The sequence below is a fragment of the Phalangium opilio genome, unplaced genomic scaffold (genome assembly GCF_054372755.1).
Source record: "Phalangium opilio isolate 3A_F unplaced genomic scaffold, DU_Popi_V2 ptg000329l_1, whole genome shotgun sequence".
NCBI lineage: Eukaryota > Metazoa > Arthropoda > Arachnida > Opiliones > Phalangiidae > Phalangium > Phalangium opilio.
Window position 1 is genome coordinate 10320598 of NW_028324226.1, and position 27125 is coordinate 10347722.

Here is a 27125-nt window from a genome sequence, read left to right on the forward strand (position 1 = left end):
GTCAGGTATTGTAGAAAAACTTTGACTTTTTACGTTGCATCTGAGACAACACAACACCGCTCCCGGGTGGGTTCGAACCACCAACCTTTCGGTTAACAGCCGAACGCGCTAACCATTGAGCCACGGAAACTCAGAAATTAAATGATCGGCAGGTATTGTGGAAAAACTTTGACTTTTTATGTTACATCTGAGGCCTCACAACTCCGCTCCCGGTTGGGCTCGAACCACCAACCTTTTTTCTAACAGCTGAACGCGCTAACCATTGCGCCACGGAAGCCCAAAAATTAAATGGTCGTCAGGTATTATGGAAAAACTTTGACTTTTTACGTTATTTATCACAAAACACTCCAACGTTCCCTTTCACAAGGTTTAGTGCAGCCTCCACATCAACCCTGTTAATAGTTCCATTTTCAATATTTAAGAACTGCTTCGTTTCAACAGGTCGAAAAGGGATGATTATGGTGCATTTCCCTGTTTCAGTGATAATCAACTGAATCGGATCTATATCTTCTTGCAGAAGTCCCACATTTAGCCCATTTGATATTGAAATGGTTCTTTCTCGGCGAGTATTAAGGAAACACTTAAAATATTAAGTAAATTTATATTATAAATGTAATAAATTGGATTAAACAGGGCATTTATGATTAAATCCAAATAGATTTACCTTCAGGTTCAGATCAAGGGTGTGACATTGGTCCACAATATCTTGCAGTAAAGTTGCTCTGATACCCATATTGGCAAATATACCCTTTTCAATCGAATTTGTTACCAAGTCGTTGGTCTGAGTTGAATTATTTATGCTCAGATTTGGGGTTTGTGAGGTGAAATCTGAATATCGTAACTAGACATAAACATGTGTTTATTTTAAAACTAGATCGTTACCTTACCACTTGATGATGGTCTACACAGAACAGAAGCATCTTTAGATTTGTTCTTAATAATAAGGCCAGGTTTAATTTTTTCAGCCATAGTCTGGGTGTTTTTGTTAGCCCGTTTAGTTACGGGGTTTCTTTCTCTTATTGTTTGAGAACCTCTATCTCTGATAATTTTAGCATTTGTATTGCACTGTATGCCTACCGAGACTTTATTTAAAATTGATACTCCGAGTCCTTCCATGATTAAGTTGATTAACTAATTTTAAACGAGGCTGAATAACTTAATAAGAACCCACGACTAACCCAGTAACCCTAGGTTAAAGAAGAGGCTAGAGTAGCAGACGATTTGTTAGTCACGTGTTCATCCTTATCGCTATTGGCTGACATATTTAAAAACGCTCCAATCAGCCACCAAGGAGAACCTCCCACTTTTTGAAGCTTTTGAGAGCGAAGAAAACGGGAAAAATAAACTCGGAAAGGGGAATGGAAGTTTTAATACCCCTTTACGTAAAATCTTTCCAGCAGAGACGGTCCCTATTCTAAGCGATAGAGTCCCTCACTTCGTGTAGTAATAAATTTCTGATAACAGTAAATTGGTTTGGTTTGGTTAGGTTTGGTTAGGTTAGGTTAGGTTGAGCGCCGTAAATTTTTCGTACTTTTCATGAAAATACCATTGGAAACCTACTTTAGGGTAACATTAAAGAAAATGTTACGGTTAACGTCTTATTTTAGCTTTCCCTTAAATTAACATAAGCCTTTAAAACCGATTCCACGGTTAACTCCTTGCAACTTCGTTTTTATTGGAGATAACTAGGCAGTGTACACTAACGTTAAGTGCAGCCATTCATGGCTATCTCTACTTTTCGTAAACCGCCCAAGGTGCGGGATTGCGGTCCAATGGGTCCTCCCTTCTTTGATTTCGGTTGAATGGGATTTCGTTCCAATGGGAGGGAATCGTTCAAACATCCTCATATTGTTAGTCACTTTAGCAGTGTTTACTTAAAAGCCGGACCAAGTAGTCTCACGCGCATGCTAGTGCTCTTTAATTATGGTCAAGGGCTCATTACGCGTAAAAGGTCATTTTATATTTAAATGATTAACTATCACTGTATTTACTTCCAAATAGACTTGTCAGGAGCCAGCCAGCACTTACCATTTATTTACTAAGCTTCCGTGGCGCAATGCTATGCGCGTTCGGTTGTTAACCGAAAGGTTGGTGGCAGGCGCGTAGGAACGTTTCGAATTTAGGGGGGTACAGTCTAAATGTGGATTTGGGCGCCCACCAAAAGATAACAGGGTTCATACAAACCTGGAAAACCAGGAAAACCTGGAAAAATCAGGGAAATAAATAGTTGACAAAAAACTCATGGAAAATTCAGGGAAATTTCGAATTTTTAGTAAAATTCTGGGGAATCAGGAAAATTTGCGTCAAACGGGGGCCGAGTAATTAAGCAAAATGTTCGTGAACATACCTTCCATTTGATTAACATTACACTATATTTTGGAGGCTCATAACTCAGGTTATATTAGAGATACGGGGATGTCCTTTGAGTATGTTATAGTACAATTTGTCCCCATCCAACCATACTAAGGTTAGGGCTACGACAAACGGGGGCCGAGTAATTAAGCAAAACGTAAACAAACAACCCACCCTCTCACTCGTTTAGCTAACCCACCGTCTCACTCGTTTAGCTAACCCACTATCTCACTTGTTTAGCTAGCCCACCCTCTCACTCGATTAGCTAACCCACCCTCTCACTCGTTTAGCTAACCCAGCCTCTCACTCGTTTAGCTAACCCACCCTCTCACTCGTTTATCTAACCCACCCTCTCACTCGTTTAGCTAGCCCACCCTCTCACTCGTTTAGCTAACCCACTATCTCACTCGTTTAGCTAACCCACTATCTCACTCGTTTAGCTAGCCCACCCTCTCACTCGTTTAGCTAACCCACCCTCTCACTCGTTTAGCTAACCCACCCTCTCACTCGTTTAGCTAACCCACCATCTCACTCGTTTAACTATCCCACCCTCCCACTCGTTTAGCTAATCCACCCTCTCACTCGTTTAGCTAACCCACCCTCTCACTCGTTTAGCTAACCCACCCTCTCACTCGTTTAGCTAACCCACCCTCTCACTCGTTTAGCTATCCCACCCTAGAGATACGGGGATGTCCTTTGAGAAAGCTTTATTTCAATTTGTCCCCCATCCAACCATACTAAGGTTAGGGCTACGACAAACGGGGCCAAGTAATTAAGCAAAACGTAATCAAACAACCCACCCTCTCATTCGTTTAGCTTGGATTTTTTTATCTGACCAAATGAGATATCCCTGATTCTACGTTTAAAACGTAATGCAACTAAGACTATAAATAATTACATCAAAATCCCAAATATAAAGGACTTTAAAGGACGATTTGTGAAATTGTAGGGTAAAAATATGAGACTTTAAAGGACGATTTGTGAAATTGTAGGGTAAAATAGGATACTTTCTAAAATGCAGGATTTTATTGGAATTATAGGACCTCTGGGTTTAAGTGCGTGTACGTTTTTAAAAGCTTCGATATAGAGAAACTTCTTTCTGCCGAAGCGTTGGCACGACAAGACGCAGACGATAAAGATGCAAACTTGCGAAATTAGACTATGTTTCGTCGTGCAAACTTTCTTGCTGCCATCGAAGAAAAAAAATCACAAGTTTTTTTCTTCAAGATACAAAATCCGTGACGATTTCTTATTGAAAATTGAATTTTAACAGTTTTTTGAATGAATATCGTTACATTTGCTTGAATTAAAGCAAAAAGTACAAAAATTCTGGTTTCAGTGGTTATATTTGAAAATAGTGAAGAAATACTCAAAATATGCTTCTCTGGCCGTGAAACGTCGATTTTGAAAATGTTATTAAAAATCGAGGTACATTTTTGTTTATTGTTCAATCGAGATGAAATCACTTTTAAGGAGTATTTTATAGGGAATTAAGCTGAATTCGGTCAAAAATTTGTCAAGAAAAAAATGCATTCAAAATGTACGGAAAAAAATCGCATGTTTTTTTTCTTCAATATACAAAATCCGTGACAACGATTTCTTGTTGAAAATTAAATTTTAACAGTTTTTTGAATGAATATCGTTATATTTGCTTGAATTAAAGCAAAAAGTACAAAAATTATGGTTTCAGTTTTTATATTTGAAAATAGTGAAGAAATACTCAAAATATGCTTCTCTGGCCGTGAAACGTCGATTTTGAAAATGTTATTAAAAATCGAGGTACATTTTTATTTATGGTTTAATCGAGATGAAATCACTCTTAAGGAGTATTTTATAGGGAATTAAGCTGAATTCGGTCAAAAATTTGTCCAGAAAAAATGCATTCAAAAGTGTACCGAAAAAAGTGCATGTTTTTTTTTCTTCTAGATACAAAATCCGTGACCACGATTTCTTATTGAAAATTGAATTTTAACAGTTTTTTGATTGAATATCGTTACATTTGCTCGAATTAAAGCAAAATGTACAAAAATAACGGCTTCAGTGGTTATATTTGAAAATAGTGAAGAAATACTCAAAATATGCTTCTCTGGCCGTGAAACGTCGATTTTGAAAATGTTATGAAAAATCGAGGTACATTTTTATTTATTGTTCAATCGAGATGAAATCACTTTTAAGGAGTATTTCATAGGGAATTAAGCTGAATTCGGTCAAAAATGTTTCCAGAAAAAAATGCATTCAAAAGTGTACTGAAAAAATCGCATGTTTTTTTCTTCAAGATAAAAAATCCGTGACAACGATTTCTTGTTTAAAATTGAATTTTAACAGTTTTTTGAATGAATATCGTTACATTTGCTTGAATTAAAGCAAAAAGTACAAAAATTATGGTTTCAGTGGTTATATTTGAAAATAGTGAAGAAATACTCAAAATATGCTTCTCTGGCCGTGAAACGTCGATTTTGAAAATGTTATTAAAAATCGAGGTACATTTTTATTTATTGTTCAATCGAGATGAAATCACTTTTAAGGAGTATTTTATAGGGAGTTAAGCTGAATTCGGTCAAAAATTTGTCCAGAAAAAAATGCATTCAAAAATGTACCGAAAAAAATCGCATGTTTTTTTCTTCAATATACAAAATCCGTGACATCGATTTCTTGTTGAAAATTGAATTTTAACAGTTTTTTGAATGAATATCGTTACATTTGCTTGAATTAAAGCAAAAAGTACAAAAATTATGGTTTCAGTTTTTATATTTGAAAATAGTGAAGAAATACTCAAAATATGCTTCTCTGGCCGTGAAACGTCGATTTTGAAAATGTTATTAAAAATCGAGGTATGTTTTTGTTTATTGTTCAATCGAGATGAAATCACTTTTAAGGAGTATTTCATAGGGAATTAAGCTGAATTCGGTCAAAAATGTTTTTTTCTTCAAAATACTCCTTAAAAGTGATTTCATCTCGATTGAACAATAAATAAAAATGTACCTCGATTTTTAATAACATTTTCAAAATCGACGTTTCACGGCCAGAAAAGCATATTTTGAGTATTTCTTAACTATTTTCAAATATAGCCACTGAAGCCGTTATTTTTGTACTTTTTGCTTTAATTCAAGCAAATGTAACGATAGTCATTCAAAAAACTGTTAAAATTCAATTTTCAACAAGAAATCGTTGTCACGGATTTTGTATCTTGAAGAAAAAAAACATGCGATTTTTTCGGTACATTTTTGAATGCATTTTTTTCTGGACAAATTTTTGACTGAATTCAGCTTAATTCTCTATAAAATACTCCTTAAAATTGAGTTCATCTCGATTGAACAATAAATAAAAATGTACCTCGATTTTTAATAACATTTTCAAAATCGACGTTTCACGGCCAGAAAAGCATATTTTGAGTATTTCTTAACTATTTTCAAATATAGCCACTGAAACCGTTATTTTTGTATTTTTTGCTTTAATTCAAGCAAATGTAACGATAGTCATTCAAAAAACTGTTAAAATTCAATTTTCAACAAGAAATCGTTGTCACGGATTTTGTATCTTGAAGAAAAAAAACATGCGATTTTTTCGGTACATTTTTGAATGCATTTTTTTCTGGACAAATTTTTGACCGAATTCAGCTTAATTCTCTATAAAATACTCCTTAAAAGTGATTTCATCTCGATTGAACAATAAATAAAAATGTACCTCGATTTTTAATAACATTTTCAAAATCGACGTTTCACGGCCAGAAAAGCATATTTTGAGTATTTCTTAACTATTTTCAAATATAGCCACTGAAACCGTTATTTTTGTATTTTTTGCTTTAATTCAAGCAAATGTAACGATAGTCATTCAAAAAACTGTTAAAATTCAATTTTCAACAAGAAATCGTTGTCACGGATTTTGTATCTTGAAGAAAAAAAACATGCGATTTTTTCGGTACATTTTTGAATGCATTTTTTTCTGGACAAATTTTTGACCGAATTCAGCTTAATTCTCTATAAAACTCTCCTTAAAAGTGATTTCATCTCGATTGAACAATAAATAAAAATGTACCTCGATTTTTAATAACATTTTCAAAATCGACGTTTCACGGCCAGAGAAGCATATTTTGAGTATTTCTTCACTATTTTCAAATTTAACCACTGAAACCATAATGTTTGTACTTTTTGCTTTAATTCAAGCAAATGTAACGATATTCATTCAAAAAACTGTTAAAATTCAATTTTCAACAAGAAATCGTTGTCACGGATTTTGTATCTTGAAGAAAAAAAACATGCGATTTTTTCGGTACATTTTTGAATGCATTTTTTTCTGGACAAATTTTTGACCGAATTCAGCTTAATTCTCTATAAAACTCTCCTTAAAAGTGATTTCATCTCGATTGAACAATAAATAAAAATGTACCTCGATTTTTAATAACATTTTCAAAATCGACGTTTCACGGCCAGAAAAGCATATTTTGAGTATTTCTTAACTATTTTCAAATATAGCCACTGAAACCGTTATTTTTGTATTTTTTGCTTTAATTCAAGCAAATGTAACGATAGTCATTCAAAAAACTGTTAAAATTCAATTTTCAACAAGAAATCGTTGTCACGGATTTTGTATCTTGAAGAAAAAAAACATGCGATTTTTTCGGTACATTTTTGAATGCATTTTTTTCTGGACAAATTTTTGACCGAATTCAGCTTAATTCTCTATAAAATACTCCTTAAAAGTGATTTCATCTCGATTGAACAATAAATAAAAATGTACTTCGATTTTTAATAACATTTTCAAAATCGACGTTTCACGGCCAGAAAAGCATATTTTGAGTATTTCTTAACTATTTTCAAATATAGCCACTGAAGACGTTATTTTTGTACTTTTTGCTTTAATTCAAGCAAATGTAACGATAGTCATTCAAAAAACTGTTAAAATTCAATTTTCAACAAGAAATCGTTGTCACGGATTTTGTATCTTGAAGAAAAAAAACATGCGATTTTTTCGGTACATTTTTGAATGCATTTTTTTCTGGACAAATTTTTGACCGAATTCAGCTTAATTCTCTATAAAACTCTCCTTAAAAGTGATTTCATCTCGATTGAACAATAAATAAAAATGTACCTCGATTTTTAATAACATTTTCAAAATCGACGTTTCACGGCCAGAAAAGCATATTTTGAGTATTTCTTAACTATTTTCAAATATAGCCACTGAAACCGTTATTTTTGTACTTTTTGCTTTAATTCAAGCAAATGTAACGATATTCATTCAAAAAACTGTTAAAATTCAATTTTCAACAAGAAATCGTTGTCACGGATTTTGTATCTTGAAGAAAAAAAACATGCGATTTTTTCGGTACATTTTTGAATGCATTTTTTTCTGGACAAATTTTTGACCGAATTCAGCTTAATTCTCTATAAAACTCTCCTTAAAAGTGATTTCATCTCGATTGAACAATAAATAAAAATGTACCTCGATTTTTAATAACATTTTCAAAATCGACGTTTCATGGCCAGAAAAGCATATTTTGAGTATTTCTTAACTATTTTCAAATATAGCCACTGAAACCGTTATTTTTGTATTTTTTGCTTTAATTCAAGCAAATATAACGATAGTCATTCAAAAAACTGTTAAAATTCAATTTTCAACAAGAAATCGTTGTCACGGATTTTGTATCTTGAAGAAAAAAAACATGCGATTTTTTCGGTACATTTTTGAATGCATTTTTTTCTGGACAAATTTTTGACCGAATTCAGCTTAATTCTCTATAAAACTCTCCTTAAAAGTGATTTCATCTCGATTGAACAATAAATAAAAATGTACCTCGATTTTTAATAACATTTTCAAAATCGACGTTTCACGGCCAGAAAAGCATATTTTGAGTATTTCTTAACTATTTTCAAATATAGCCACTGAAACCGTTATTTTTGTATTTTTTGCTTTAATTCAAGCAAATGTAACGATAGTCATTCAAAAAACTGTTAAAATTCAATTTTCAACAAGAAATCGTTGTCACGGATTTTGTATCTTGAAGAAAAAAAACATGCGATTTTTTCGGTACATTTTTGAATGCATTTTTTTCTGGACAAATTTTTGACCGAATTCAGCTTAATTCTCTATAAAATACTCCTTAAAAGTGATTTCATCTCGATTGAACAATAAATAAAAATGTACTTCGATTTTTAATAACATTTTCAAAATCGACGTTTCACGGCCAGAAAAGCATATTTTGAGTATTTCTTAACTATTTTCAAATATAGCCACTGAAGACGTTATTTTTGTACTTTTTGCTTTAATTCAAGCAAATGTAACGATAGTCATTCAAAAAACTGTTAAAATTCAATTTTCAACAAGAAATCGTTGTCACGGATTTTGTATCTTGAAGAAAAAAAACATGCGATTTTTTCGGTACATTTTTGAATGCATTTTTTTCTGGACAAATTTTTGACCGAATTCAGCTTAATTCTCTATAAAACTCTCCTTAAAAGTGATTTCATCTCGATTGAACAATAAATAAAAATGTACCTCGATTTTTAATAACATTTTCAAAATCGACGTTTCACGGCCAGAAAAGCATATTTTGAGTATTTCTTAACTATTTTCAAATATAGCCACTGAAACCGTTATTTTTGTACTTTTTGCTTTAATTCAAGCAAATGTAACGATATTCATTCAAAAAACTGTTAAAATTCAATTTTCAACAAGAAATCGTTGTCACGGATTTTGTATCTTGAAGAAAAAAAACATGCGATTTTTTCGGTACATTTTTGAATGCATTTTTTTCTGGACAAATTTTTGACCGAATTCAGCTTAATTCTCTATAAAACTCTCCTTAAAAGTGATTTCATCTCGATTGAACAATAAATAAAAATGTACCTCGATTTTTAATAACATTTTCAAAATCGACGTTTCATGGCCAGAAAAGCATATTTTGAGTATTTCTTAACTATTTTCAAATATAGCCACTGAAACCGTTATTTTTGTATTTTTTGCTTTAATTCAAGCAAATATAACGATAGTCATTCAAAAAACTGTTAAAATTCAATTTTCAACAAGAAATCGTTGTCACGGATTTTGTATCTTGAAGAAAAAAAACATGCGATTTTTTCGGTACATTTTTGAATGCATTTTTTTCTGGACAAATTTTTGACCGAATTCAGCTTAATTCTCTATAAAATACTCCTTAAAAGTGATTTCATCTCGATTGAACAATAAATAAAAATGTACCTCGATTTTTAATAACATTTTCAAAATCGACGTTTCACGGCCAGAAAAGCATATTTTGAGTATTTCTTAACTATTTTCAAATATAGCCACTGAAACCGTTAGTTTTGTATTTTTTGCTTTAATTCAAGCAAATGTAACGATAGTCATTCATAAAACTGTTAAAATTCAATTTTCAACAAGAAATCGTTGTCACGGATTTTGTATCTTGAAGAAAAAAAACATGCGATTTTTTCGGTACATTTTTGAATGCATTTTTTTCTGGACAAATTTTTGACCGAATTCAGCTTAATTCTCTATAACATACTCCTTAAAAGTGATTTCATCTCGATTGAACAATAAATAAAAAGGTACCTCGATTTTTAATAACATTTTCAAAATCGACGTTTCACGGCCAGAGAAGCATATTTTGAGTATTTCTTCACTATTTTCAAATTTAACCACTGAAACCATAATTTTTGTACTTTTTGCTTTAATTCAAGCAAATGTAACGATATTCATTCAAAAAACTGTTAAAATTCAATTTTCAACAAGAAATCGTTGTCACGGATTTTGTATCTTGAAGAAAAAAAACATGCGATTTTTTCGGTACATTTTTAAAGGCATTTTTTTCTGGACAAATTTTTGACCGAATTCAGCTTAATTCTCTATAAAATACTCCTTAAAAGTGATTTCATCTCGATTGAACAATAAATAAAAATGTACTTCGATTTTTAATAACATTTTCAAAATCGACGTTTCACGGCCAGAAAAGCATATTTTGAGTATTTCTTAACTATTTTCAAATATAGCCACTGAAGCCGTTATTTTTGTACTTTTTGCTTTAATTCAAGCAAATGTAACGATAGTCATTCAAAAAACTGTTAAAATTCAATTTTCAACAAGAAATCGTTGTCACGGATTTTGTATCTTGAAGAAAAAAAACATGCGATTTTTTCGGTACATTTTTGAATGCATTTTTTTCTGGACAAATTTTTGACCGAATTCAGCTTAATTCTCTATAAAATACTCCTTAAAAGTGATTTCATCTCGATTGAACAATAAATAAAAATGTACCTCGATTTTTAATAACATTTTCAAAATCGACGTTTCACGGCCAGAGAAGCATATTTTGAGTATTTCTTCACTATTTTCAAATTTAGCCACTTAAGCCGTTATTTTTGTACTTTTTGCTTTAATTCAAGCAAATGTAACGATAGTCATTCAAAAAACTGTTAAAATTCAATTTTCAACAAGAAATCGTTGTCACGGATTTTGTATCTTGAAGAAAAAAAACATGCGATTTTTTCGGTACATTTTTGAATGCATTTTTTTCTGGACAAATTTTTGACCGAATTCAGCTTAATTCTCTATAAAACTCTCCTTAAAAGTGATTTCATCTCGATTGAACAATAAATAAAAATGTACCTCGATTTTTAATAACATTTTCAAAATCGACGTTTCATGGCCAGAAAAGCATATTTTGAGTATTTCTTAACTATTTTCAAATATAGCCACTGAAACCGTTATTTTTGTATTTTTTGCTTTAATTCAAGCAAATATAACGATAGTCATTCAAAAAACTGTTAAAATTCAATTTTCAACAAGAAATCGTTGTCACGGATTTTGTATCTTGAAGAAAAAAAACATGCGATTTTTGGTACATTTTTGAATGCATTTTTTTCTGGACAAATTTTTGACCGAATTCAGCTTAATTCTCTATAAAATACTCCTTAAAAGTGATTTCATCTCGATTGAACAATAAATAAAAATGTACCTCGATTTTTAATAACATTTTCAAAATCGACGTTTCACGGCCAGAAAAGCATATTTTGAGTATTTCTTAACTATTTTCAAATATAGCCACTGAAACCGTTAGTTTTGTATTTTTTGCTTTAATTCAAGCAAATGTAACGATAGTCATTCATAAAACTGTTAAAATTCAATTTTCAACAAGAAATCGTTGTCACGGATTTTGTATCTTGAAGAAAAAAAACATGCGATTTTTTCGGTACATTTTTGAATGCATTTTTTTCTGGACAAATTTTTGACCGAATTCAGCTTAATTCTCTATAACATACTCCTTAAAAGTGATTTCATCTCGATTGAACAATAAATAAAAAGGTACCTCGATTTTTAATAACATTTTCAAAATCGACGTTTCACGGCCAGAGAAGCATATTTTGAGTATTTCTTCACTATTTTCAAATTTAACCACTGAAACCATAATTTTTGTACTTTTTGCTTTAATTCAAGCAAATGTAACGATATTCATTCAAAAAACTGTTAAAATTCAATTTTCAACAAGAAATCGTTGTCACGGATTTTGTATCTTGAAGAAAAAAAACATGCGATTTTTTCGGTACATTTTTAAAGGCATTTTTTTCTGGACAAATTTTTGACCGAATTCAGCTTAATTCTCTATAAAATACTCCTTAAAAGTGATTTCATCTCGATTGAACAATAAATAAAAATGTACTTCGATTTTTAATAACATTTTCAAAATCGACGTTTCACGGCCAGAAAAGCATATTTTGAGTATTTCTTAACTATTTTCAAATATAGCCACTGAAGCCGTTATTTTTGTACTTTTTGCTTTAATTCAAGCAAATGTAACGATAGTCATTCAAAAAACTGTTAAAATTCAATTTTCAACAAGAAATCGTTGTCACGGATTTTGTATCTTGAAGAAAAAAAACATGCGATTTTTTCGGTACATTTTTGAATGCATTTTTTTCTGGACAAATTTTTGACCGAATTCAGCTTAATTCTCTATAAAATACTCCTTAAAAGTGATTTCATCTCGATTGAACAATAAATAAAAATGTACCTCGATTTTTAATAACATTTTCAAAATCGACGTTTCACGGCCAGAGAAGCATATTTTGAGTATTTCTTCACTATTTTCAAATTTAGCCACTTAAGCCGTTATTTTTGTACTTTTTGCTTTAATTCAAGCAAATGTAACGATAGTCATTCAAAAAACTGTTAAAATTCAATTTTCAACAAGAAATCGTTGTCACGGATTTTGTATCTTGAAGAAAAAAAACATGCGATTTTTTCGGTACATTTTTGAATGCATTTTTTTCTGGACAAATTTTTGACCGAATTCAGCTTAATTCTCTATAAAATACTCCTTAAAAGTGATTTCATCTCGATTGAACAATAAATAAAAATGTACCTCGATTTTTAATAACATTTTCAAAATCGACGTTTCACGGCCAGAAAAGCATATTTTGAGTATTTCTTAACTATTTTCAAATATAGCCACTGAAACCGTTATTTTTGTATTTTTTGCTTTAATTCAAGCAAATATAACGATAGTCATTCAAAAAACTGTTAAAATTCAATTTTCAACAAGAAATCGTTGTCACGGATTTTGTATCTTGAAGAAAAAAAACATGCGATTTTTTCGGTACATTTTTGAATGCATTTTTTTCTGGACAAATTTTTGACCGAATTCAGCTTAATTCTCTATAAAATACTCCTTAAAAGTGATTTCATCTCGATTGAACAATAAATAAAAATGTACCTCGATTTTTAATAACATTTTCAAAATCGACGTTTCATGGCCAGAAAAGCATATTTTGAGTATTTCTTAACTATTTTCAAATATAGCCACTGAAACCGTTATTTTTGTATTTTTTGCTTTAATTCAAGCAAATATAACGATAGTCATTCAAAAAACTGTTAAAATTCAATTTTCAACAAGAAATCGTTGTCACGGATTTTGTATCTTGAAGAAAAAAAACATGCGATTTTTTCGGTACATTTTTGAATGCATTTTTTTCTGGACAAATTTTTGACCGAATTCAGCTTAATTCTCTATAAAATACTCCTTAAAAGTGATTTCATCTCGATTGAACAATAAATAAAAATGTACCTCGATTTTTAATAACATTTTCAAAATCGACGTTTCACGGCCAGAAAAGCATATTTTGAGTATTTCTTAACTATTTTCAAATATAGCCACTGAAACCGTTAGTTTTGTATTTTTTGCTTTAATTCAAGCAAATGTAACGATAGTCATTCATAAAACTGTTAAAATTCAATTTTCAACAAGAAATCGTTGTCACGGATTTTGTATCTTGAAGAAAAAAAACATGCGATTTTTTCGGTACATTTTTGAATGCATTTTTTTCTGGACAAATTTTTGACCGAATTCAGCTTAATTCTCTATAACATACTCCTTAAAAGTGATTTCATCTCGATTGAACAATAAATAAAAATGTACCTCGATTTTTAATAACATTTTCAAAATCGACGTTTCACGGCCAGAGAAGCATATTTTGAGTATTTCTTCACTATTTTCAAATTTAACCACTGAAACCATAATTTTTGTACTTTTTGCTTTAATTCAAGCAAATGTAACGATATTCATTCAAAAAACTGTTAAAATTCAATTTTCAACAAGAAATCGTTGTCACGGATTTTGTATCTTGAAGAAAAAAAACATGCGATTTTTTCGGTACATTTTTAAAGGCATTTTTTTTCTGGACAAATTTTTGACCGAATTCAGCTTAATTCTCTATAAAATACTCCTTAAAAGTGATTTCATCTCGATTGAACAATAAATAAAAATGTACTTCGATTTTTAATAACATTTTCAAAATCGACGTTTCACGGCCAGAAAAGCATATTTTGAGTATTTCTTAACTATTTTCAAATATAGCCGCTGAAGCCGTTATTTTTGTACTTTTTGCTTTAATACAAGCAAATGTAACGATAGTCATTCAAAAAACTGTTAAAATTCAATTTTCAACAAGAAATCGTTGTCACGGATTTTGTATCTTGAAGAAAAAAAACATGCGATTTTTTCGGTACATTTTTGAATGCATTTTTTTCTGGACAAATTTTTGACCGAATTCAGCTTAATTCTCTATAAAATACTCCTTAAAAGTGATTTCATCTCGATTGAACAATAAATAAAAATGTACCTCGATTTTTAATAACATTTTCAAAATCGACGTTTCACGGTCAGAAAAGCATATTTTGAGTATTTCTTAACTATTTTCAAATATAACCACTGAAGCCGTTATTTTTGTACATTTTACTTTAATTCAAGCAAATGTAACGACATTCAATCAAAAAACTGTTAAAATTCAATTTTCAACAAGAAATCGTTGTCACGGATTTTGTATCTTGAAGAAAAAAAACATGCGATTTTTTCGGTACATTTTTGAATGCATTTTTTTCTGGACAAATTTTTGACCGAATTCAGCTTAATTCTCTATAAAACTCTCCTTAAAAGTGATTTCATCTCGATTGAACAATAAATAAAAATGTACCTCGATTTTTAATAACATTTTCAAAATCGACGTTTCACGGCCAGAGAAGCATATTTTGAGTATTTCTTCACTTATTTCAAATTTAACCACTGAAACCATAATTTTTGTACTTTTTGCTTTAATTCAAGCAAATGTAACGATAGTCATTCAAAAAACTGTTAAAATTCAATTTTCAACAAGAAATCGTTGTCACGGATTTTGTATCTTGAAGAAAAAAAACATGCGATTTTTTCGGTACATTTTTGAATGCATTTTTTTCTGGACAAATTTTTGACCGAATTCAGCTTAATTCTCTATAAAATACTCCTTAAAAGTGATTTCATCTCGATTGAACAATAAATAAAAATGTACCTCGATTTTTAATAACATTTTCAAAATCGACGTTTCACGGCCAGAAAAGCATATTTTGAGTATTTCTTAACTATTTTCAAATATAGCCACTGAAACCGTTATTTTTGTATTTTTTGCTTTAATTCAAGCAAATGTAACGATAGTCATTCAAAAAACTGTTAAAATTCAATTTTCAACAAGAAATCGTTGTCACGGATTTTGTATATTGAAGAAAAAAAACATGCGATTTTTTCGGTACATTTTTGAATGCATTTTTTTCTGGAAAAATTTTTGACCGAATTCAGCTTAATTCTCTTGGTTTTTTCTAAACTTCCGTGGCACAATATTTAGCGCGGTTGACTGTTAACCGAAAGATTGCTAGTTCGAGCCCACCCGGGAACGTTGGTGTGTTTTGGTATAAATGACGTAAAAAGCCAAAGTTTTTCCATAATACCTGACGACCATTTAATTTTTGGGCTTCCGTGGCTCAATGGTTAGCGCGTTCGGCTGTTAACCGAAAGGTTGGTGGCGAGCCCACCCGAGAGCGGAGTTGTGAGGCCTCAGATGTAATATAAAAAGTCAAAGTTTTTCCACAATACCTGCCAATCATTTAATTTCTGAGTTTCCGTGGCTCAATGGTTAGCGCGTTCGGCTGTTAATCGAAAGGTTGGTGGTTCGAGCCCACCCGGGAGCGGTGTTGTGTTGTCTCAGATGTTACGTAAAAAGTCAAAGTTTTTTTATATACCTGACGACAATTTCTTTCTAAACTTCCGTGGCACAATGGTAAGCGCGTTCGGCTGTTAACCGAAAGATTGCTAGTTCGAGCCCACCCGGGAACGTTGGTTTTTTCCATAATACCTGACGACCATTTTATATTTGGGCTTCCGTGGCGCAATGGTTAGCGCGCCGGGCTTTTAAACGAAAGATTGCTAGTTCGAGCCCACCCGGGAACGTTGGTGTGTTTTGGTATAAATAACGTAAAAAGTCAAAGTTTTTCCATAATACCTGACGACCATTTAATTTTTGGGCTTACGTGGCGCATTGGTTAGCGCGTTCGGTTGTTAACCGAAAGGTTGGTGGTTCGAGCCCACCCGGGAGCGGTGTTGTGTTGTCTCAGATGTAGCGTAAAAAACATAATTTTTCCACAATACCTGACGACCATTTAATTTTTGGGCTTCCGTGGCGCAATGGTTTGCGCGTTTGGCAGTTAACCGAAAGGTTGGTGGTTCGAGCCCACCCGGGAGCGGTGTTGTGAGGTGTCAGATATAACGCAAAAAGTCAAAGTTTTTCCACAATACCTGACGACCATTTAACTTTTAGGATTCCGTGGCGCGATGGTAAGCGCGTTCGGCTGTTAACCGAAAGGTTGGTGGTTCGAGCCCACCCGGGAGCGGTGTTGTGAGGTGTCAGATGTAACGCAAAATGTCAAAGTTTTTCCACAATACCTGAAGACCATTTAATTTTAGACTTCTGTGGCGCGATGGTTAGCGCGTTCGGATGTTAGCCTAAAGGTTGGTGGTTCAAGCCCACCCGGGAACGTTGGTGTGAAGTTTTATAAGTAACTTAAAAAGGCAACGTTTTTCCACCATACCTGACAACTATTTAGTTTCTAAGCTTCCGTGGCGCAATGGTTAGCGCGTTCAGATGTTAACCGTAAGGTTGGTGGTTCGAGCCCACCCCGGAGCGGTGTTGTGAGGTGTCAGATGTTACGCAAAAATCGAAGTTTTTCCACAATACCTGACGACCATTTAACTTTTAAGCTTTGTCCACATTGAACTCGCGCTCGCGTGTTCGCGCCATCGTCTATTCGCATCTTCGCAACAGATCACGAAAAACATTTGCACTTCTGTTCAGATACACGCAAAAATTTTCCTTTTCCCATTCTGAGAGCCAATAAAGTTTGAGCAATCATTGCGCCATCTGCCCTTCTCCATCGACGTTGTCCAAAGAGAAAAACGAAACTAATCGCCCCAGCCTTCCTCTCGTCTGTGATTGGTGCTTTTCTCGCGAAGGAGCGAAATTCTTGGCTTACTCGCAAGAAATTTGTATCTTCGCGAGGTGAGGATGCAAAGTAGCGAAAACCCAATGTGGACAGTAGCGCGATATTGCAAACAAGCAAAGCGAAGAGGCGAACTCGCAAAATATGTCAGTCTGGACAGGTCTTAAGGCTTCCGTGTCGCAATGGTTTGCGCGTTTGGCTGCTAACGGAAAGGTTGGAGGTTCGAGCCCACCCGGGAACGATGGTGTGAAGGTTTCTAAGTAACGTAAAAAGGCAAAGCTTTTGCTAAATACCTAACGACCGTTTACTTTCTGAGCTTCCGTGGCTCAACGGTTAGCGCGTTCGTCCGTTAACCGAAAGGTTGGTGGTTTAAGCCCACCCGGGAGCGGTGTTGTGGGGTCTCAGATGTAGCGTAAAAAACAAAATTTTTCCACAATACCTGACGACCATTTAACTTTTAGGATTCCGTGGCGCGATGGTAAGCGCGTTCGGTTTTTAACCGAAAGGTAGGTGGTTCGAGCCCACCCGGAAGCGGTGTTGTGAGGTGTCAGATGTAACGCAAAAAGTCAAAGTTTTTCCACAATACCTGACGACCATTTAACTTTTAGGCTTCCGTGGCGCGATGGTTAGCGTGTTTGGCTGTTAATTGTAAGGTTGGTGGTTCGAGCCCACCCGGGGACGTTGGTGTGAAGTTTAATATGTAACGTAAGAAGTCAAAGCTTTTCCACAATACCTGATGAACATTTAATTTTTTGGGCTTCCGTGGCGCAATGGTTAGCGCGTTCAGTTGTAAACCGAAAGGTTGGTGGTTCGAGCCCACCCGGGAGAGGTGTTATGAGGTCTCAGATGTAGCGTAAAAATTCAAATTTTTTCCACAATACCTGACGACCATTTCATTTCTGAGCTTCCTTGGCTCCATGGTTAGCGCGTTCGGATGTTAACCAAAAGGTTGACGGTTCGAGCCCACCCGGGAGCGGTGTTGTGGGGTCTCAGATGTGACGTAAAAAATAAGAGTTTTTCCACAATACCTGACGACCATTTCTTTTCTGAGCTTCCTTGGCTCCATGGATAGAGCGTTCGGATGTGAACCAAAAGGTTGGTGGTTCGAGCCCACCCGGGAGCGGTGTTGAGGGGTCTCAAATGTAACGTAAAAAGCAAAAGTTTTTCCACAATACCTGACGAACATTTAATTTTTGGGCTTCCGTGGCGCAATGGTTAGCGCGCTCAAATGTTATTCAAAAGATTGTTGGTTCGAGCCCACCCGGGACGGTGTTGTGAGGTCTCAGATGTAACGTAAAAAGTCAGAGTTTTTCCACAATACCTGATGAACATTTAATTTTTTGGGCTTCCGTGGCGCAATGGTTAGCGCGTTCAGTTGTAAACCGAAAGGTTGGTGGTTCGAGCCCACCCGGGAGAGGTGTTATGAGGTCTCAGATGTAGCGTAAAAATTCAAATTTTTTCCACAATACCTGACGACCATTTCATTTCTGAGCTTCCTTGGCTCCATGGTTAGCGCGTTCGGATGTTAACCAAAAGGTTGACGGTTCGAGCCCACCCGGGAGCGGTGTTGTGGGGTCTCAAATGTAACGTAAAAAGCAAAAGTTTTTCCACAATACCTGACGAACATTTAATTTTTGGGCTTCCGTGGCGCAATTGTTAGCGCGTTCAGTTGTAAACCGAAAGGTTGGTGGTTCGAGCCCACCCGGGAGAGGTGTTATTTCGTCTCAGATGAAGCGTAAAAATTAAAATTTTTTCCACAATACCTGACGAACATTTCATTTCTGAGCTTCCTTCGCTCCATGGTTAGCGCGTTCGGATGTTAACCAAAAGGTTGGTGGTTCGAGCCCACCCGGGAGCGGTGTTGTGGGGTCTCAAATGTAACGTAAAAAGCAAAAGTTTTTCCACAATACCTGATGAACATTTAATTTTTTGGGCTTCCGTGGCGCAATGGTTAGCGCGTTCAGTTGTAAACCGAAAGGTTGGTGGTTCGAGCCCACCCGGGAGAGGTGTTATGAGGTCTCAGATGTAGCGTAAAAATTCAAATTTTTTCACAATACCTGACGACCATTTCATTTCTGAGCTTCCTTGGCTCCATGGTTAACGCGTTCGGATGTTAACCAAAAGGTTGACGGTTCGAGCCCACCCGGGAGCGGTGTTGTGGGGTCTCAAATGTAACGTAAAAAGCAAAAGTTTTTCCACAATACCTGACGAACATTTAATTTTTGGGCTTCCATGGCGCAATGGTTAGCGCGCTCAAATGTTATTCAAAAGATTGGTGGTTCGAGCCCACCCGGGGCGGTGTTGTGAGGTCTCAGATGTTACGTAAAAAGTCAGAGTTTTTCCACAATACCTGATGAACATTTAATTTTTGGGCTTCCGTGGCGCAATTGTTAGCGCGTTCAGTTGTAAACCGAAAGGTTGGTGGTTCGAGCCCACCCGGGAGAGGCGTTATTTCGTCTCAGATGAAGCGTAAAAATTAAAATTTTTTCCACAATACCTGACGAACATTTCATTTCTGAGCTTCCTTGGCTCCATGGTTAGCGCGTTCGGATGTTAACCAAAAGGTTGGTGGTTCGAGCCCACCCGGGAGCGGTGTTGTGGGGTCTCAAATGTAACGTAAGAAGCAAAAGTTTTTCCACAATACCTGACGACCATTTAATTTTTGGGCTTTCGTGGCGCAATGGTTAGCGCGTTCGGATGTTTACCAAAAGGTTGGTGGTTCGAGCCCACCCGGGAGCGGTGTTGTGGGATCTCAAATGTAACGAATAAAGCCAAAGTTTTTCCACAATACCTGACGACCATTTAATTTTTGGGCTTCCGTGGCGCAATGGTTAGCGCGTTCGGCTGTTTACCGAAAGGTTGGTGGTTCGAGCCCATCCGGGAGCGGAGTCGTGAGGTCTCAGACGTGACGAAAAAGTCAAAGTTTTTCCACAATACCTGACGACCATTTCATTTCTTAGCTTCCTTGGCTCCATGGTTATCGCGTTCGGATGTTAACCAAAAGGTTGTTGGTTCGAGCCCACCCGGGAGCGTTGTTTTGAGGTCTCAGATGTGACGTAAAAAATTAGAGTTTTTCCACAATACCTGACGAACATTTTATTTTTGGGCTTCCGTGGCGCAATGGTTAGAGCGTTCAGCTGTTAACCGAAAGGTTGGTGGTTCGAGCCCACCCGGGACAGGTGTTATGGGGTCTCAGATGTGACGTAAAAAGTCAAAGTTTTTCCACAATACCTGACGACCATTTCATTTCTGAGCTTCCTTGGCTCCATGGTTATCGCGTTCGGATGTTAACCAAAAGGTTGTTGGTTCGAGCCCACCCGGGAGCGGTGTTGTGAGGTCTCAGATGTGACGTAAAAAATAAGATTTTTTCCACAATACCTGACGACCATTTAATTTTCGGGCTTCCGTGGCGCAATGGTTTGCGCGTTTGGCTGCTAACGGAAAGGTTGGAGGTTCGAGCCCACCCGGGAACGATGGTGTGAAGGTTTCTAAGTAACGTAAAAAGGCAAAGCTTTTCCTAAATACCTAACGACCGTTTACTTTCTGAGCTTCCGTGGCTCAACGGTTAGCGCGTTCGTCCGTTAACCGAAAGGTTGGTGGTTTAAGCCCACCCGGGAGCGGTGTTGTGGGGTCTCAGATGTAGCGTAAAAATCAAAATTTTTCCACAATACCTGACGACCATTTAACTTTTAGGATTCCGTGGCGCGATGGTAAGCGCGTTCGGGTTTTAACCGAAAGGTAGGTGGTTCGAGCCCACCCGGAAGCGGTGTTGTGAGGTGTCAGATGTAACGCAAAAAGTCAAAGTTTTTCCACAATACCTGACGACCATTTAACTTTTAGGCTTCCGTGGCGCGATGGTTAGCGTGTTTGGCTGTTAATTGTAAGGTTGGTGGTTCGAGCTCACCCGGGAACGTTGGTGTGAAGTTTAATATGTAACGTAAGAAGTCAGAGCTTTTCCACAATACCTGACGACCATTTAAGTTCTGAGCTTCCGTGGCTCAATGGTTAGCGCCTCCGGCTGTTATCCGAAAGGTTGTTGGTTCGAGCCCACCCGGGAGCGGTGTTGTGAGGTCTCAGATGTAACGTAAAAAATAAGAGTTTTTCCACAATACCTGACGAACATTTCATTTCTGAGCTTCCTTGGCTCCATGGTTAGCGCGTTCGGATGTTAACCAAAAGGTTAGTGGTTCGAGCCCACCCGGGAGCGGTGTTGTGGGGTCTCAAATGTAACGTAAGAAGCAAAAGTTTTTCCACAATACCTGACGACCATTTAATTTTTGGGCTTTCGTGGCGCAATGGTTAGCGCGTTCGGATGTTTACCAAAAGGTTGGTGGTTCGAGCCCACCCGGGAGCGGTGTTGTGGGGTCTCAAATGTAACGTAAGAAGCAAAAGTTTTTCCACAATACCTGACGACCATTTAATTTTTGGGCTTTCGTGGCGCAATGGTTAGCGCGTTCGGATGTTTACCAAAAGGTTGGTGGTTCGAGCCCACCCGGGAGCGGTGTTGTGAGGTGTCAGATGTAACGCAAAATGTCAAAGTTTTTCCACAATACCTGAAGACCATTTAATTTTAGACTTCCGTGGCGCGATGGTTAGCGCGCTCAAATGTTATTCAAAAGATTGGTGGTTCGAGCCCACCCAGGACGGTGTTGTGAGGTCTCAGATGTAACGTAAAAAGTCAGAGTTTTTCCACAATACCTGACGACCATTTAACTTTTAGGCTTCCGTGTCGCAATGGTTTGCGCGTTTGGCTGCTAACGGAAAGGTTGGAGGTTCGAGCCCACCCGGGAACGATGGTGTGAAGGTTTCTAAGTAACGTAAAAAGGCAAAGCTTTTCCTAAATACCTAACGACCGTTTACTTTCTGAGCTTCCGTGGCTCAACGGTTAGCGCGTTCGTCCGTTAACCGAAAGGTTGGTGGTTTAAGCCCACCCGGGAGCGGTGTTGTGGGGTCTCAGATGTAGCGTAAAAATCAAAATTTTTCCACAATACCTGACGACCATTTAACTTTTAGGATTCCGTGGCGCGATGGTAAGCGCGTTCGGGTTTTAACCGAAAGGTAGGTGGTTCGAGCCCACCCGGAAGCGGTGTTGTGAGGTGTCAGATGTAACGCAAAAAGTCAAAGTTTTTCCACAATACCTGACGACCATTTAACTTTTAGGCTTCCGTGGCGCGATGGTTAGCGTGTTTGGCTGTTAATTGTAAGGTTGGTGGTTCGAGCTCACCCGGGAACGTTGGTGTGAAGTTTAATATGTAACGTAAGAAGTCAGAGCTTTTCCACAATACCTGACGACCATTTAAGTTCTGAGCTTCCGTGGCTCAATGGTTAGCGCCTCCGGCTGTTATCCGAAAGGTTGTTGGTTCGAGCCCACCCGGGAGCGGTGTTGTGAGGTCTCAGATGTAACGTAAAAAATAAGAGTTTTTCCACAATACCTGACGAACATTTCATTTCTGAGCTTCCTTGGCTCCATGGTTAGCGCGTTCGGATGTAAACCAAAAGGTTAGTGGTTCGAGCCCACCCGGGAGCGGTGTTGTGGGGTCTCAAATGTAACGTAAGAAGCAAAAGTTTTTCCACAATACCTGACGACCATTTAATTTTTGGGCTTTCGTGGCGCAATGGTTAGCGCGTTCGGATGTTTACCAAAAGGTTGGTGGTTCGAGCCCACCCGGGAGCGGTGTTGTGGGGTCTCAAATGTAACGTAAGAAGCAAAAGTTTTTCCACAATACCTGACGACCATTTAATTCTAGGGCTTTCGTGGCGCAATGGTTAGCGCGTTCGGATGTTTACCAAAAGGTTGGTGGTTCGAGCCCACCCGGGAGCGGTGTTGTGAGGTGTCAGATGTAACGCAATATGTCAAAGTTTTTCCACAATACCTGAAGACCATTTAATTTTAGACTTCCGTGGCGCGATGGTTAGCGCGCTCAAATGTTATTCAAAAGATTGGTGGTTCGAGCCCACCCAGGACGGTGTTGTGAGGTCTCAGATGTAACGTAAAAAGTCAGAGTTTTTCCACAATACCTGATGAACATTTAATTTTTGGGCTTCCGTGGCGCAATGGTTAGCGCGTTCAGTTGTAAACCGAAAGGTTGGTGGTTCGAGCCCACCCGGGAGAGGTGTTATGACGTCTCAGATGTAGCGTAAAAATTAAAATTTTTTCCACAATACCTGACGAACATTTCATTTCTGAGCTTCCTTGGCTCCATGGTTAGCGCGTTCGGATGTTAACCAAAAGGTTGGTGGTTCGAGCCCACCCGGGAACAGTGTTGTGGGGTCTCAAATGTAACGTAAAAAGCAAAAGTTTTTCCACAATACCTGACGAACATTTAATTTTTGGGCTTTCGTGGCGCAATGGTTAGCGCGTTCGGATGTTTACCAAAAGGTTGGTGGTTCGAGCCCACCCGGGAGCGGTGTTGTGGGATCTCAAATGTAACGTATAAAGCCAAAGTTTTTCCACAATACCTGACGACCATTTAATTTTTGGGCTTCCGTGGCGCAATGGTTAGCGCGTTCGGCTGTTTACCGAAAGGTTGGTGGTTCGAGCCCATCCGGGAGCGGAGTCGTGAGGTCTCAGACGTGACGAAAAAGTCAAAGTTTTTCCACAATACCTGACGACCATTTCATTTCTGAGCTTCCTTGGCTCCATGGTTATCGCGTTCGGATGTAAACCAAAAGGTTGTTGGTTCGAGCCCACCCGGGAGCGTTGTTTTGAGGTCTCAGATGTGACGTAAAAAATAAGAGTTTTTCCACAATACTTGACGAACATTCAATTTTTGGGCTTCCGTGGCGCAATGGTTAGAGCGTTCAGCTGTTAACCGAAAGGTTGGTGGTTCGAGCCCACCCGGGACAGGTGTTATGGGGTCTCAGATGTGACGTAAAAAGTCAAAGTTTTTCCACAATACCTGACGACCATTTCATTTCTGAGCTTCCTTGGCTCCATGGTTATCGCGTTCGGATGTTATCCAAAAGGTTGTTGGTTCGAGCCCACCCGGGAGCGGTGTTGTGAGGTCTCAGATGTGACGTAAAAAATAAGATTTTTTCCACAATACCTGACGAACATTTAATTTTTGGGCTTCCGAGGCGCAATGGTTAGAGCGTTCAGCTGTTACCCGAAAGGTTGGTGGTTGGAGCCCATCCGAAAGCGGTGTTGTGAGGTCTCAGATGTGACGTAAAAAATAAGAGTTTTTCCACAATATCTGACGAACATTTAATTTTTGGGCTTCCGTGGCGCAATGGTTAGAGCGTTCAGCTGTTAACCGAAAGGTTGGTGGTTCGAGCCCACCCAGGAGCTGTGTTGTGGGATCTCTAATGGGACGTAAAAAGTCAAAGTTTCTCCACAATACCTGACGAACTTTTCAATTTTGAGCTTCCTTGGCTCCATGGATGGCGCGTTCGGATGTTAACCAAAATGTTGGTGGTTCGAGCCAACCCGGGACCGGTGTTGTGGGATCTCAAATGTAACATATAAAGCCAAAGTTTTCCCAAAATACCTGACGACCATTTAATTTTTGGGCTTCCGTGGCGCAATGGTTAACGCGTTCGGCTGTTTACCGAAAGGTTGTTGGTTCGAGCCCACCCTGGAGCGGTGTTGTGGGATCTCAAATGTAACGTATAAAGCCAAAGTTTTTCCACAATACCTGACGACCGTTTCATTTCTGAGCTTCCTTGGCTCCATGGTTATCGCGTTCGGATGTTTACCAAAAGGTTGGTGGTTCGAGCCCACCCGGGAGCGGTGTTGTGGGATCTCAAATGTAACGTATAAAGCCAAAGTTTTTCCACAATACCTGACGACCATTTAATTTTTGGGCTTCCGTGGCGCAATGGTTAGCGCGTTCGGCTGTTTACCGAAAGGTTGGTGGTTCGAGCCCATCCGGGAGCGGAGTCGTGAGGTCTCAGACGTGACGAAAAAGTCAAAGTTTTTCCACAATACCTGACGACCATTTCATTTCTGAGCTTCCTTGGCTCCATGGTTATCGCGTTCGGATGTAAACCAAAAGGTTGTTGGTTCGAGCCCACCCGGGAGCGTTGTTTTGAGGTCTCAGATGTGACGTAAAAAATAAGAGTTTTTCCACAATACTTGACGAACATTCAATTTTTGGGCTTCCGTGGCGCAATGGTTAGAGCGTTCAGCTGTTAACCGAAAGGTTGGTGGTTCGAGCCCACCCGGGACAGGTGTTATGGGGTCTCAGATGTGACGTAAAAAGTCAAAGTTTTTCCACAATACCTGACAACCATTTCATTTCTGAGCTTCCTTGGCTCCATGGTTATCGCGTTCGGATGTTATCCAAAAGGTTGTTGGTTCGAGCCCACCCGGGAGCGGTGTTGTGAGGTCTCAGATGTGACGTAAAAAATAAGATTTTTTCCACAATACCTGACGAACATTTAATTTTTGGGCTTCCGAGGCGCAATGGTTAGAGCGTTCAGCTGTTACCCGAAAGGTTGGTGGTTGGAGCCCATCCGAAAGCGGTGTTGTGAGGTCTCAGATGTGACGTAAAAAATAAGAGTTTTTCCACAATATCTGACGAACATTTAATTTTTGGGCTTCCGTGGCGCAATGGTTAGAGCGTTCAGCTGTTAACCGAAAGGTTGGTGGTTCGAGCCCACCCAGGAGCTGTGTTGTGGGATCTCAAATGGGACGTAAAAAGTCAAAGTTTCTCCACAATACCTGACGAACTTTTCAATTTTGAGCTTCCTTGGCTCCATGGATGGCGCGTTCGGATGTTAACCAAAATGTTGGTGGTTCGAGCCAACCCGGGAGCGGTGTTGTGGGATCTCAAATGTAACATATAAAGCCAAAGTTTTCCCAAAATACCTGACGACCATTTAATTTTTGGGCTTCCGTGGCGCAATGGTTAACGCGTTCGGCTGTTTACCGAAAGGTTGTTGGTTCGAGCCCACCCGGGAGCGGTGTTGTGGGATCTCAAATGTAACGTATAAAGCCAAAGTTTTTCCACAATACCTGACGACCGTTTCATTTCTGAGCTTCCTTGGCTCCATGGTTATCGCGTTCGGATGTTAACCAAAACGTTGTTGGTTCGAGCCCACACGGGAGCGTTGTTTTGATGTCTCAGATGTGACGTAAAAAATAAGAGTTTTTCCACAATACCTGACGAACATTTAATTTTTGGGCTTCCGTGGCGCAATGGTTAGAACGTTCAGCTGTTAACCGAAAGGTTGGTGGTTCGAGCCCACCCGAAAGCGGTGTTGTGAGGTCTCAGATGTGACGTAAAAAATAAGAGTTTTTCCACAATATCTGACGAACATTTAATTTTTGGGCTTCCGTGGCGCAATGGTTAGAGCGTTCAGCTGTTACCCGAAAGGTTGGTGGTTGGAGCCCATCCGAAAGCGGTGTTATGAGGTCTCAGATGTGACGTAAAAAATAAGAGTTTTTCCACAATATCTGACGAACATTTAATTTTTGGGCTTCCGTGGCGCAGTGGTTAGAGCGTTCAGCTGTTAACCGAAAGGTTGGTGGTTCGAGCCCACCCGGGAGCGGTGTTGTGGGATCTCAAATGTAACGTATAAAGCCAAAGTTTTCCCACAATACCTGACGACCATTTAATTTTTGGGCTTCCGTGGCGCAATGGTTAGCGCGTTCGGCTGTTTACCGAAAGGTTGGTGGTTCGAGCCCATCCGTGAGCGGTGTTGTGAGGTCTCAGATTTGACGTAAAACGTCAAAGTTTTTCCACAATACCTGACGACCATTTCATTTCTGAGCTTCCTTGGCTCCATGGTTAGCGCGTTCGGATGTTAACCAAAAGGTTGGTGGTTCGAGCCCACCCGGGAGCGGTGTTGTGGGGTCTCAAATGTAACGTAAAAAGCAAAAGTTTTTCCACAATACCTGACGACCATTTAATTTTTGGGCTTCCGTGGCGCAATGGTTAGCGCGTTCGGATGTTTACCAAAAGGTTGTTGGACCATAATTAAAGAGCACTAGCATGCGCGTGTGACTACTTGGTCCGGCTTTTAAGTAAACACTGCTAAAGTGA

General features: G+C 37.7%; 1 protein-coding gene and 6 non-coding genes across 7 annotated transcripts; 6 read left to right on the forward strand and 1 right to left on the reverse strand.

Moving 5' to 3' along the window:
• Positions 1–328: 328 nt before the first annotated feature.
• LOC149610762 (uncharacterized) lies at positions 329–1392 on the reverse strand. The gene is made up of 3 exons (XM_089859519.1): positions 888–1392; positions 665–828; positions 329–580 (listed from the first exon to the last, which is right to left on the reverse strand). Exons 1-3 carry the CDS (start codon positions 1114–1116, stop codon positions 329–331), a joined length of 645 nt encoding a protein of 214 aa, XP_089715645.1. The 5' UTR covers positions 1117–1392.
• A 16503-nt stretch (positions 1393–17895) lies between these two features.
• Positions 17896–17968, forward strand: TRNAY-GUA (transfer RNA tyrosine (anticodon GUA)). The gene has a single exon. It is a non-coding gene; the product is annotated as a tRNA-Tyr (tRNA).
• Positions 17969–18483: 515 nt separating this feature from the next.
• TRNAY-GUA (transfer RNA tyrosine (anticodon GUA)) lies at positions 18484–18556 on the forward strand. The gene has a single exon. It is a non-coding gene; the product is annotated as a tRNA-Tyr (tRNA).
• A 221-nt stretch (positions 18557–18777) lies between these two features.
• Positions 18778–18850, forward strand: TRNAY-GUA (transfer RNA tyrosine (anticodon GUA)). Its single transcript has one exon. It is a non-coding gene; the product is annotated as a tRNA-Tyr (tRNA).
• Positions 18851–19072: 222 nt separating this feature from the next.
• Positions 19073–19145, forward strand: TRNAY-GUA (transfer RNA tyrosine (anticodon GUA)). The gene has a single exon. It is a non-coding gene; the product is annotated as a tRNA-Tyr (tRNA).
• A 366-nt stretch (positions 19146–19511) lies between these two features.
• TRNAY-GUA (transfer RNA tyrosine (anticodon GUA)) lies at positions 19512–19587 on the forward strand. The gene has a single exon. It is a non-coding gene; the product is annotated as a tRNA-Tyr (tRNA).
• A 3592-nt stretch (positions 19588–23179) lies between these two features.
• Positions 23180–23252, forward strand: TRNAY-GUA (transfer RNA tyrosine (anticodon GUA)). The gene has a single exon. It is a non-coding gene; the product is annotated as a tRNA-Tyr (tRNA).
• Positions 23253–27125: the final 3873 nt, after the last annotated feature.